Raw genomic sequence first — 11,955 nt, 5'->3', positions numbered from 1 at the left:
CAAAAGACAATTTAAATTATATTTTTAAAGAAAGTATGCATTTATTATGAGAGTTACATGCAACACTTAATACATGTACTATTTTCCAAGGACTCAGTTAGTTGTCCATCATTGTGGCCATCAAGGTAAATAGCTCTGTAACACAAAATCAGAGGTACATTCACAGACAGTTACAATTTTCATTAAGACACCAAGAAGTGAGAACCCATGAGAATATGTCTGAAGAGAGAATCTTGATTCTCCTCTTACCTCGTAATGCTCCCAGTTCTGGATTTCACGATAGAAGGCATTTCCTGGGCACTCCGTGGACACAGCTTGCCTGTGTCCATATAAGGAGTAAGCTGAAGATAGTCTCCCTGCATCCACAGCACACTTTGTAAAGTCGTACCTCACCATGTCCATTGCACTCTTTACTGGGAGACTGGAGGTATAGTCTCCGATGAAGCTGATGCCATAGCCCCTGGAGTTGTACCCTTTAGTGTGGGCTCCTACCCAATTCCAGCCACGGCCTTCATACAGGTTACCATCAGAACCTGCAACAAAACTTTGGGAGAACAAACAGTGCTGGTGATTATGAAAATAGATGTGCAATAATTAATTTGACAATGACACATGAAAACCTTTGTGTTTTTGTTGCAGAATCACAAAAACAAAGAACGTGCAGAATGCTATCTAAAAGATTATTCAGGAACATTTCAAATCACAAAAAATTGATAACATATTATCAAAAAAACAAAAGAAACAATAGTTAACAACATTTATAAAACACGATGAAAAAATATATAATAAGGAGTAATAAACTGACCGATATTTGGCCATTTTTTGAATATCAGCATGTGCCGGTTTGCATGCCTGCTTGGCCAATTAAAATAATTTCCTGGGTTCATTATAAGTTAAGCTCAATCAACAGCATTTGTGGCATAATGTTGATTACCATAAAAAAAAAAAATATATTTCAAATGGGCTTGTCCCTCATTTATTAGAAACGTTACAGGCACTTACAATGGAAGTAAATGGGCCAGTCCATAAGCGCTAAAATACACATAGTTTCAAAAGTAGGCTATAGCTACAAGACATAAACATGATGTGTTAACATGATTTTAGTGTGATAAAATCGCTTATTATCCTTATCTGTTTAAAGTTATATCCAATACCGTGATTTCAGAGTTCCGTTGTCATGACAATGAAGTTGTAATATGACTTGTATTCAGGGTTGGGAGGGTTACTTTTGAAATGTATTCCACTACAGATTACAGAATACATGCTGTAAAATAATTGTAACATATTCCATTAGATTACTCATGGTCAGTAACGTATTCTAAATACTTTGGATTACTTCTTCAGCACTGGTAGATTTTTTCACTTGTTTTGACTATAAAAACTCTGCCAGTACAGTAACACAAAATACACATGTTAAAAATACATTCTCTGAAAAATCGAAATATCTTATGCAGTGTTGTTTCTAAAACAAGATAAATCAAATTGATCTTGTTTTAAGGATTTTTAGATATTTTTACAGGAAAACAATACAAAAATTATTATCAAGAATATGATTTTTGCCCTTATATCAAAGGTCTTACTAGAAAAATTATATGTATAAATGTTTTCCATCTGAAAGGACTAAATATTAAATGAAACAAATGACAATAAAATGCAAAGTAATCTCTTCAGTATTCTAAATACTGTTTGAATGTAACTGTATTCTAATTACCAATGATTTAAATTGTAACTGTAGTGGAATACAGTTACTTATATTTTGTATTTTAAATACGTAATCCCGTTACATGTATTCTGTTACTCCCCAATCCAGCTTGTATTACACATACCGTAGATAACTATTATTGGCATTATATTTATGCTATATAGCTCACTGGGGGCCTAAAGTCAAATAATTTTTATAGCATGATTTTTAATCACATTTAAACAGCTCAATGAGGACTTTAAGACATTACAGACATTATAGCGTAATTTTCTGTAAAGCTGCATTGAAACGATGTGTTGTGAAACGCACTGTACAAATAAAAAAATGACTTGATAATTGTAATGTTTGTGGCATGGCCTCACTCCATTGTTAATGCCTTACTGTAATGATTCTTATTTATTCTTTAAATAGAGGGACAATAAAAAAAAAAATCTTTTTTTTTTTTTTTTGTAGAAATTAAAAATATTGAATATTTTGGATTTTCAAATATTTGTGTAATCGATTGTGATATTTTGATTAAGCTCAACTAGTATTAAACCTGAAACATTCCTATAACAGAAGCATTAGCTCTCCCTTGTGCAATTTCAAAAATCAGCCAACAGCCAATGATTAATGCAGTTTGTTTATATATATATATATATTTGAAGTGAAAAAAAAAAAAGAAAAAAAAAAACAATGTAGGAAATATAATTACAGTATTTTGGAGTTTAAACTCCAAGTGACAAGTTTTGCATTTGGAACATTGCTAACCTGTATCCAATGTCATCCCATCCATTAGTTTGCTGGTGGTACTTCTGCATGGAGCGCATATCACTGGCGCATTGCTCAAAGGTGGTGCAAGGCCTGGAGGGCTCATATGTGTGGTGGATGAACAGGTAGGGCACCGGGAGAGACAGATAGGTGGGACTTCCGATGTAAGCTGCAGCCCCCCACTGAGACCTGGTAATGATGTTGGGACAGACTGTCCGTTGGAAAGAAGAGTAAAAATGTAAACAAAAAGCACAAATCATGTATTTTTTACAAAAATAAATATATTTTTCATTGTGACATCATTTCATCCACATTACGATAATCAGAACTGGGGGGTATTAAAAACAGGCTTCAATGTTCAAGATGTAATTTGTTATTTTTTGTGTTGCCATTTTAAGTCTGCTTTTTTATATTAGTGATATAATGCTGCACACTTTAAAAGAGATAGATCTTTTAAAGGGATAGTTTACCCAAATATGAAAATTCTCTCATCATTTACTCACCCTCATGCCATCCCAGATGTGTGTGACTTTCTTTCTTCTGCAGAACACAAATGAAGATTTTTAGGAGAAAATCTCAGCTCTGTTGGTCCTCATTATAAATCTCCACATTTGACCAGCCCCAACCAGTAGGTGGCTGAATGTGAAAGTTATTTCCACACCAGAATGTGGAAGTGAAAGTGGAGATTTATAGTAAAAAAGGACTTAAATATTGATCTGTTTCTCACCCACACCTGGATTTAAACACTGGAGTACTTTTATGCTGCCTTTATGTACTTTTTGGACCTTCAGAGTTCTGGTCACCATTCACTTGCATTGTATGGACCAACAGAACTGAGATATTCTTCTAAAAGTCTTTATTTGTGTTCTGCTGAAGAAAGAAAGTCATACACATCTGGGATGGCGAGAGTGAGCAAATGATGAGAGAACTGAAATTTCTGGTTGAATTATTCCTTTAAATACATTATTATTTAAATACACGGCCACCAGCTACTAATATGGTTACAATACTACTGTACACGTCCACACTAATCCGTATTCATTTGAAGTTTTGGACTTTTTAACAAAAACGGATTTTGTTTGTGGCCTTAGTAATACTGATATTCCCAAATATTATATTGACTTGTCTAATATAGTCATTCAAAAATTGTCTACTTACCCGTATATATGTGAATCAATTTCTCAAATCCCTCATTCATAATAGCATCCAGTCTCTCCCTCTCAGACTCCTTGTTAAATTTCTGATGAACTGTTAAGGCCTGTGTGACATGACTTTTAAGCAAAGGGAAGCTGACAACTTTTTTGAAGTTCATCCTTCGTTTTTGACTAATCAGACGGGGTGCAGCATCCAACCCTTCGCTGCTGAGCTGTTGGCTGTAGTAACTCTTCAGCAAGTGACTTAGTGATACATATTGATGGTTCGGCTTGGTGACTTCTGACCAAAGAATGAGGCCATCTATACCTCCAATTATGAGGGCGTCTGTTGCCAAGGAGGATAAACCAGAAAGAGAGTATACTTTCGGGGACTTAATGCTATCCCAAAAACCTTTAGTGCCCAGGGAAACAGTGGGGTGCTCATAACTGGCATGATGTGCAAAAGAAGCAACCAGGTTTTCAGTCAAGGTTAAGGCGTACAGGCCTTGGATTTGTCGTTTGTTGGTGGACTGTAGCCCAACTTCAAGTCCAAGGAGCATCGGGGCCAAAGCCACATTTGACCCATCTAAGGTGAGAACCACACCATCCTCCTCACCCAACTCTGATACCTTGTGATTAATCACCTTTTTTATGTATGAAGTGACTGAGGAGCTTGTCACAAAGCCATTTACATCATTGAGGTTGCCAAGGTAATGCTTGATGAGGTCGGTTTCCAAGCCAGCAACCTTACGTAGACCTTTCACGACATCCAGCATTGAAAGCCCCGGATTCTCGGCTTCAATACTCTCCACAGCTTTGATAAAGTCATTCATGTGCCTTGTGCTAGTGGCTAATGCAAGCATCAGAGAAAGTAAAAGGACATTTCGACATGTTTAAAGCAATGATACCTCAACCATATTTATTAAAAGTGAAGTGTGTAATTTTTCTGCACTACTAGAGTAACCAAATGGTATTGCAAAAATAAACTGTTTTCAAATAGGTTTCCCCTACACTTCTTTCCCCGTCTTCCATTACAGACTGATCTCACAGTGAAATCGGAAAGAGTAGGTTGACTTTTATTTAGCTAAAATCGGTCTGTGCTTACTGAAATTTGAAACACTGCCCCCAGTGGCCAAAGCGATAAGTGTTATTGGGCGTACGTGCACGTGTGAGCTCCATTTTCAAGGTGTAATGTCCACTGAGAGGTGCCAAAAGCGAGTTGTGAAATGAGTTGTTTTCAGCTGTACGGGCTGTAATACAGTGAAGAGGAATGCATATTTTATAAACTATACCCCCAAGCCTAAACCTAACCATGAGTGGAGTAAAAATGTAATGTTATAGGTAAAAATGCAACCTTCGAATCACGCTCATCACTGATTATGCAAAATTGATTACTGTCTGGTTTCAAGGTGGGATTCAAACCCGGGTTTCCCGTGCTGCTAATGCAACATGCTTTCAATCATGCCACAAGGAAAGGTAAATGCATTGTCTTGGAGATGATGTAAAGATGTCTGACAGGAGATGGTGCTTGTCAGTGAGTCAGCATAATGTGGCTGATCCAAGGGTACTTGAACTCTAGGAAACAACATGCTGACTTCTCGTGTGATCATGTTACCCATTGGTGGGGCAAGCACAAAACTAACACTATTTTATTGAGTCAGTGTTGCTGTGTTGGGCTGGTCGGGATGCACAAACAGACAGAGGAAGTTTTCATAGCATCACAGTGCTTACAGTTTTGGAGGGAATCAACATTCAAATGGCTTTTACTTATAGTATTATCTGTATAATAAACTAGGATAGAAGGTAGCATTATAACTAGGGCTGTCAACCAATTAAATGTTTTAATCAAATTAATAACATGATGTGCCGATAAATAAATCGAATTAATCCCAAATCAATATTAAGTAAAAAAGACCCCCAAATAAATATAATTTAGTATATATTACATATATGAAATAATAGATTTTTTAATTAATATTGTAATTTAGATATTTAAAATACATAAAATGCTTTATACATACAGTATATTGCATAAGCAGACAAGTTAAGCATTTCTACAATACAAAAAGTGGCTCAAATGTCAATATATATATTTTCTTCATATCATTGAACATTATTATTAGCCTACTTCCATCTGAGCTATTTTTACCTGTTGGTCTATGTACTCATGCGCCAGACGGATGCTTTTGAAGCGTCTCAATTTCCTTGCGTCACATTTCACTAGTTTTGAGCACCCCTAGCAGGGGTGGAAAGAGTACTGAAAAATCATACTCAAGTAAAAGTACTGTAACTTCCCAAAAAATGTAGTGTGTGTAGAGTAAAAGTACCTGTATTGATTGCGAAAGCTATGCCCCACTATAATAAACACTGTATGCTGCAATTACAAAATGTAGCACACATACCGTAATTTACATTCCCATTTATAGCTGTTTTTTGTTTTTGTTTTTTTTTTAAGGTGTTTTTGTCTGTCAACTTTTAAAATACATCACTTATCTATGATACTGTAAACTACTAAATTCTACATGAATCTGATTCCAAAAAAATAAAAGGGTGACATGATTACAGAAATTAAAAGATTAAAAAGTTATTTTCAATACACTGATCACCATTTTAACTCGTAATGTATGAAATAATTACATTAAAATCAGTTTATGTGCAGGGTCTAAATTTCCCTTAATGCCGAAAGTGCGAGTTATTGTTGTGCATAAAACATGTTCAAAACAATGCAAGGAATGCAAAAAATGCTAAAAGGCAGGGTCAGTTTGCACGTCATGCCCTGCACAATAGAGGAGGAAGAGCAGGGATGGGTAAAGTTGTTTGGTGCAGAGACCATATCGGGCTTTAAAGGAATAAATCACCCAAAAATAAAAATTCTCTCATCATTTACTCACCCTCATGCCATCCCAGATGTGTATGACTTTCTTCTTCAGCAGAACACAAATTAAGATTTTTAGAAGCTCTTTTGGTCCATACAATGCAAGTGAATGGTGATCAGACGTTTGTAGCTCCAAAAATCACATTAAAGAGACATAAAAGTAATCCAAAAGACTCCAGTGGTATAATCCATGTCTTCAGAAGTGATATGATCAGTGTGGCTGAAAAACAGTAAATTCTCCTCCCTGCTCAGTCAATCTCCACTTTAACTTTCACATTCTTCTTCTTGTGTTTCTGGTGATTCATATTCTTCATGTATATCACCACCTACTGGGCAGGGAGAATAATTTCTAGTAAAAATGGACTTAAAAATGTATCTGTTTCTCACCCACACCTATCATATCACTTCTGAAGTTATGGATTAAACCACTGGAGTCACATGGATTAGGCTACTTGTATGCTGATTTATGTGATTTTTGGAGTTTAAAAATGTTGGCACCCATTCACTTGCATTATATGGACCAAAAGAGCGGAGAAATTCTTCTGAAAACTTGAATTTGTGTTCTGCAGAAGAAAGAAAGTCATACACATCTGGGATGGCATGAGGGTGAGTAAATGATGGGAGAATTTTCATTTTTGAGTGAACTATTTCTGTAAGTAGCAATGAGCAAAACAAATGTGTGTGTAAATGCATGCTTATGTAAATTGTCCCATTTAAATAAATGCCACAGTTTATACAATAATTGTTTTACTAACGATTTGCACACATTTTGTTCTGCTCATGTTTCATGAATACGGCAAATTTACTTCATTTTCATTAACCTGTGTTATTTTTGTATGTCCTCAATGTTTTTTGGCAATGTACAAGTCTTAAGAACCTTTGTAATAAAAAGCAACAAACTTCCTATTTATGGAAGATTCGTCCATAAGATGAAATGGTCAGAAAATAAACATACTTTTAATGTATTTCTGATAGAACGGCAATGATATTATAAGATGGTGAACCTTTGTAAAAATAAGTTTTGAAGTTTTATCAGGTATTTCCCTAGTGTAATATTATCAAAATGCATCATATTTCAGGTGCTGGAGCATTTCAGCAATTATGATCAATAACCTTTAATTCAGTCAGGTGTTCTGTGAGTAGGGGGGAGCGCACATAAGGGGTCAGGCTCCCCTCTAGAACCATCACTGGACAGAAGATGTCAGTCGCAAATGTTTAATTGACAGTTTTATTTGCTCACGTCACTTACATCGTCAGCGAGCATCAGAATATCATTCTTACAATACAAATTTAACCATATTATGCTGCATTTTCTAAATAAATAAATGTTACTGGCCAAATGAGTTGATTACTCAAACTCCGGTATTGTTTCTCTCTTGATATAACACATCTGCAAAAGCAGAATATGAATGAACAGAGGCGGAGCTGTGTGGCTTTATAATAGATTTGCAAATGTTGAACAGCATTGTTTTTTTGAGAGCATGCGTCCCGTTTTGAGCGAGAGTTGCCCACATGTTTATTGTATTTAAGTATCTTTTTATTTTACTTGGTGAAATGATCATGGGACATTCTAAAACACTTAACGTGAAAAACGCTTAATGTAGCTTTATGTACTAAAACAGTGATATTTGAAGACCAAATTTAGTATGCACGTTATTGATGATAACCAAACCCTGGCCAGCAAGAAATTGATGATGCAGAATTTGGTCTTCAAATATCACAGTTTTAGTACATTAAGCCACAATTTATCATTGATATCGAGGACATCTCTTTTTTTCAGACAAACATCGAGATAGTTTTATCACCCAGCCCTATTGATAACATTGCATTAATCTCAGTGATAGCTAAATTACAGGCTACGTTATCCACCTTAGTCCTGGGGGTCTTACTGGGGGAACTATATGTGGGATGAACTTCCACCGGAAGTCGTTCTGTAGCATTCGCTAATGCAGCGGTCATTTAGATCCCGTTTGCAGCTGGTATTAGAATGTGATTCGGATGATCCGATGACAAGTGATCAGAAAATTTGAAAAAGAGCTTACATATACATGTACCAGATCTTTACGGATCTTCTTCAGTGTTTTCATGTGCGCTTACAATAGATGAAATTTTTTGCTGTATCTGGTGCGCCATTATTCCATGCTTCTTTGTCATTTGTGGCATTTTTCTGGTTTGTTAATTTATGATGTAGTGATGCTATATGTCATCATGAAACCCTCCCCTCGAAAACCGATCACAAGTGCTCACAGGAGATGCATTTGTGCGACCAACAGCGATGTGTCTCACCTGACCACGTCATCGGATCACCCAAGATACAGTACATGTTATTACTGTGATGATATGCATTAATTACAATACCTGTTGTTGTTCAAGAATCCAGTAGATGGAACTGTGTTACAGCAAATGTTACAAATGGTTTGAGAAACAAACGTACAAGACCAACATGTAATGTGCGATCAGCCAATAAATAGAGACATGTTGAGATGCCAGACTAAAAGTGAGTCATTTTATTTTTAATCATTGAACAAAACAAATACCAGCTATAAACAAGGTCTTAGTGAGTACTGTATTATGTTTTGCTCAAGTCATTTCAGCTAGAGCACATTACAATGTCCTTACAGGGCTCAGGGTTAACGTGCGGTTCGTAGCTCTACATACATCCTGAGGCCACTTCTATAAATCATCCTCCCAACTCTCTATTAAAGGTGGAATGGCTATTCATATATTGTTCTTATTAAGCTCCATCAGGCTGTTGCTCACACATCTAAAAAGTATGAATGACTGATCAACACCTCAACGGAAAAATTAATAAACGTACGATACAACTACAACAGTGTTTACTTCTTAGCGGAAGTACCTCCCACATTTTGCGCAAAGCATCAGGGGGCGTAGGAATAAGGTGGATAGACACAGAATCTAGTAAGCAGAAGTATGAAATTTACCTCGATGTTTTTTCAAATTAGAGGCAGAATTAATGCTGATATCTGGCTTGAGCAAGCTAAACTCACATGACACGATATCAAGCAATTGGCCTTTTTCACTGCAAAAAGCCCTTCAGGTGCAGCCGTGGATGTTCAGGTGTTGAACTACGCTTAAGGCATCTTCCACATCCATAACAGTTGCCGCACGATTTACAGCTGCCGTTCAAGTTTTTTTTATGTGTGATTTGATTTGATGGGAGTCACAAGACTCTCCCTAGTCAATGACCTTGATGGATAAAAATAAAATCAGGAAAGGGAAGTATCGAACACAGATGGTGGGAATATAGTGCAGTAAAATTACAGTTACAACACTTAAAATGTACTCAAGTATAAGTATATAATTTTTAAACTAATTAAAAAGTACAATTCCTGGGAAAAACAACTTAATTACAGTAACGTGTGTATTTGTAATTCGTTACTTTACACCCCTGGTCTCTAGTCATAAGCGATGTGTTTTTAGGACGCTGTGTCAAGTTAAATTTATGGTCGTTTGAAATATTAAAAAACGCGTCTCTAGATCCTTTCATTCTGTTGTGCTCTGTCCAGCTGTCTTCGTGTGCAAAAGTGCATCTGTGGAAGGTTCCTCTTGTTGGTTTGACGAGGCGTTTGTTGCCAGAACTGCTGGAGCGTTGACTGCCCCCTACTGCCACATCTAGGTGGTACGTAAAGCTTGAATTGGTCGGAAGGTAGGGAGATTCCTTATTACAGAATGTATTAATTGCGTATCATTTTTAATGCGTTATTTTTCATATAATTAATCACACTAAATGAACGTGTTAAATCGACAGCCTAATTTTAACACTGAAAAAGTTACACACATCACCTTTAAATAAAACTTTGAAATAATGCTGTGCTTTTTTATAGTGAAGAGTAAATCACCAGTAATTATTTAGTTGCATAATGTATTGAGCATCTAATATATGACCTACCATCAGTAAGGCAACCAGCTGACACCACAAGCAAGGAAACAAGCAATCCCAAGTGCCAATCCATTCGAAAAGAACTGAGGACCATTGAAGATTATCTGTAAATTTAGTACGGTTATGGGTGCGCACTGCACCTTATATGCACAAATACATGCGAACACTTACGCAAGAACTACTGATAAACAGTGTTCCATTATAAAGGTCAATCTTGTCAATCTAGCTTTGAGAAAGCGACAGCTGCTTGCAGTGTGTCCCAAACTTTCAAGTCTCAGTTAAAATGACCAAAACCAATAACAGACAAAGAAATAATGTGTCAAGAATCTTCACAAATTCCTACTGGAAAAATGTCACTTTCCCAAAGATCTATTGTATGGAGGGGGATACTGGTTCTTGTTGTGAATGTCATAACACTGTGTGCTGATAAACATAATGCTTCTATTTTGAACTTGGTATCATTGCAGCCTTTGATACAGCTTATAAAACTATTTCCATTCACCAAATTTAGAGTTGACAAGGTTTTCCATGGATGTTTTTGTAATAGTTTAAATCAGTGGTTCTTAACCTGAGGGGGTCCTGACCCCCCAGGGGGTCCCAAAGGGGTCACAGGAAAACTTTTATTTTGAACAAGTGAAGTAAAAAATACTTGCATGATGGCACCACCTACCGGCGACTTGATATAAACTAATTACTGCTTATAAGAAGACGTCTAATCTAGTAATTCGTACATTTGTAGTCATCTTAGTTGGACAGCAGATTAGTCATGGAGATATTTCTAACTGGTGCTGACATTAAAAAGTGTCCAACAGAAACGGAGTCAAAAGAAAAGAAAGCCAAAAGCAGGAAATATGATGAAAAGTACTTGGAATATAGCATCTCTCAGACCACAGTGTGTGATTTGCGGCGACGTGTTAGTGAAGTAGAACCTTAAACCGTCCAAGATGCTTAGGCACCTAAAAACTAAACATGAAGCAATACAAACAAAGCCACTGGATTTTTTCCAACAAAAACCACACGAGCTACGTGGTTAAACATAACTCATACCCTGCGTTTAAGAGACCTGTTGTTGGGTTTTTTTGACAATATTGCGAAATATTGTCATTCTTAAAAGGGGGTCGCACTTGCAAAAAGTTTAAGAACCACTGGTTTAAATCATAATTGATAAATAAATAGATTTGATTGCTCTCACAAATCTATCATCGAAATAGTGTCCCATTAACTTGTGTTGTTCCACAAGTTCCATTTGAGGACTTCTGTCCTTTTCATTATGTTACCTTTAGATAATGTGACCGGGAACCATGGGATCAAGTTTTATGGATTCAGGAATTGACTGAAGCATGAAAAGTGGTAAAAAAGGACTTAAATATTGATCTGTTTCTCACCCATTCCTATCATATTGCATCTGTACACATGGATTGAACCACTGGAGTCTTATGGATTACTTTTATGCTGCCTTTATGTACGTTTTGGTCACCATTCGCTTGCATTGTATGGACCAACAGAGCTGATATTCTTCAAAAATCTTTGTTTGTGTTCAACAGATGAAAGAAAGTCATACACATCTGAGTTGGCATGAGGGTGAATAAACGAT

At 36.3% G+C, this 11,955-nt stretch overlaps 1 protein-coding gene across 1 annotated transcript; it reads right to left on the bottom strand.

Moving 5' to 3' along the window:
* On the bottom strand, positions 1 to 10,512 carry pglyrp6 (peptidoglycan recognition protein 6). The gene is made up of 5 exons (XM_051714197.1): positions 10,371 to 10,512; positions 3,611 to 4,435; positions 2,453 to 2,663; positions 250 to 544; positions 1 to 135 (listed from the first exon to the last, which is right to left on the bottom strand). The coding sequence occupies exons 1-5, from the start codon at positions 10,453 to 10,455 to the stop codon at positions 121 to 123; spliced, it is 1,431 nt and encodes a 476-aa protein (XP_051570157.1). The 5' UTR covers positions 10,456 to 10,512; the 3' UTR covers positions 1 to 120.
* Positions 10,513 to 11,955: the final 1,443 nt, after the last annotated feature.

The sequence above is a fragment of the Myxocyprinus asiaticus genome, chromosome 13 (genome assembly GCF_019703515.2).
Source record: "Myxocyprinus asiaticus isolate MX2 ecotype Aquarium Trade chromosome 13, UBuf_Myxa_2, whole genome shotgun sequence".
Taxonomy (NCBI): domain Eukaryota; kingdom Metazoa; phylum Chordata; class Actinopteri; order Cypriniformes; family Catostomidae; genus Myxocyprinus; species Myxocyprinus asiaticus.
This window is presented reverse-complemented; position numbering and strand designations above follow the sequence as displayed.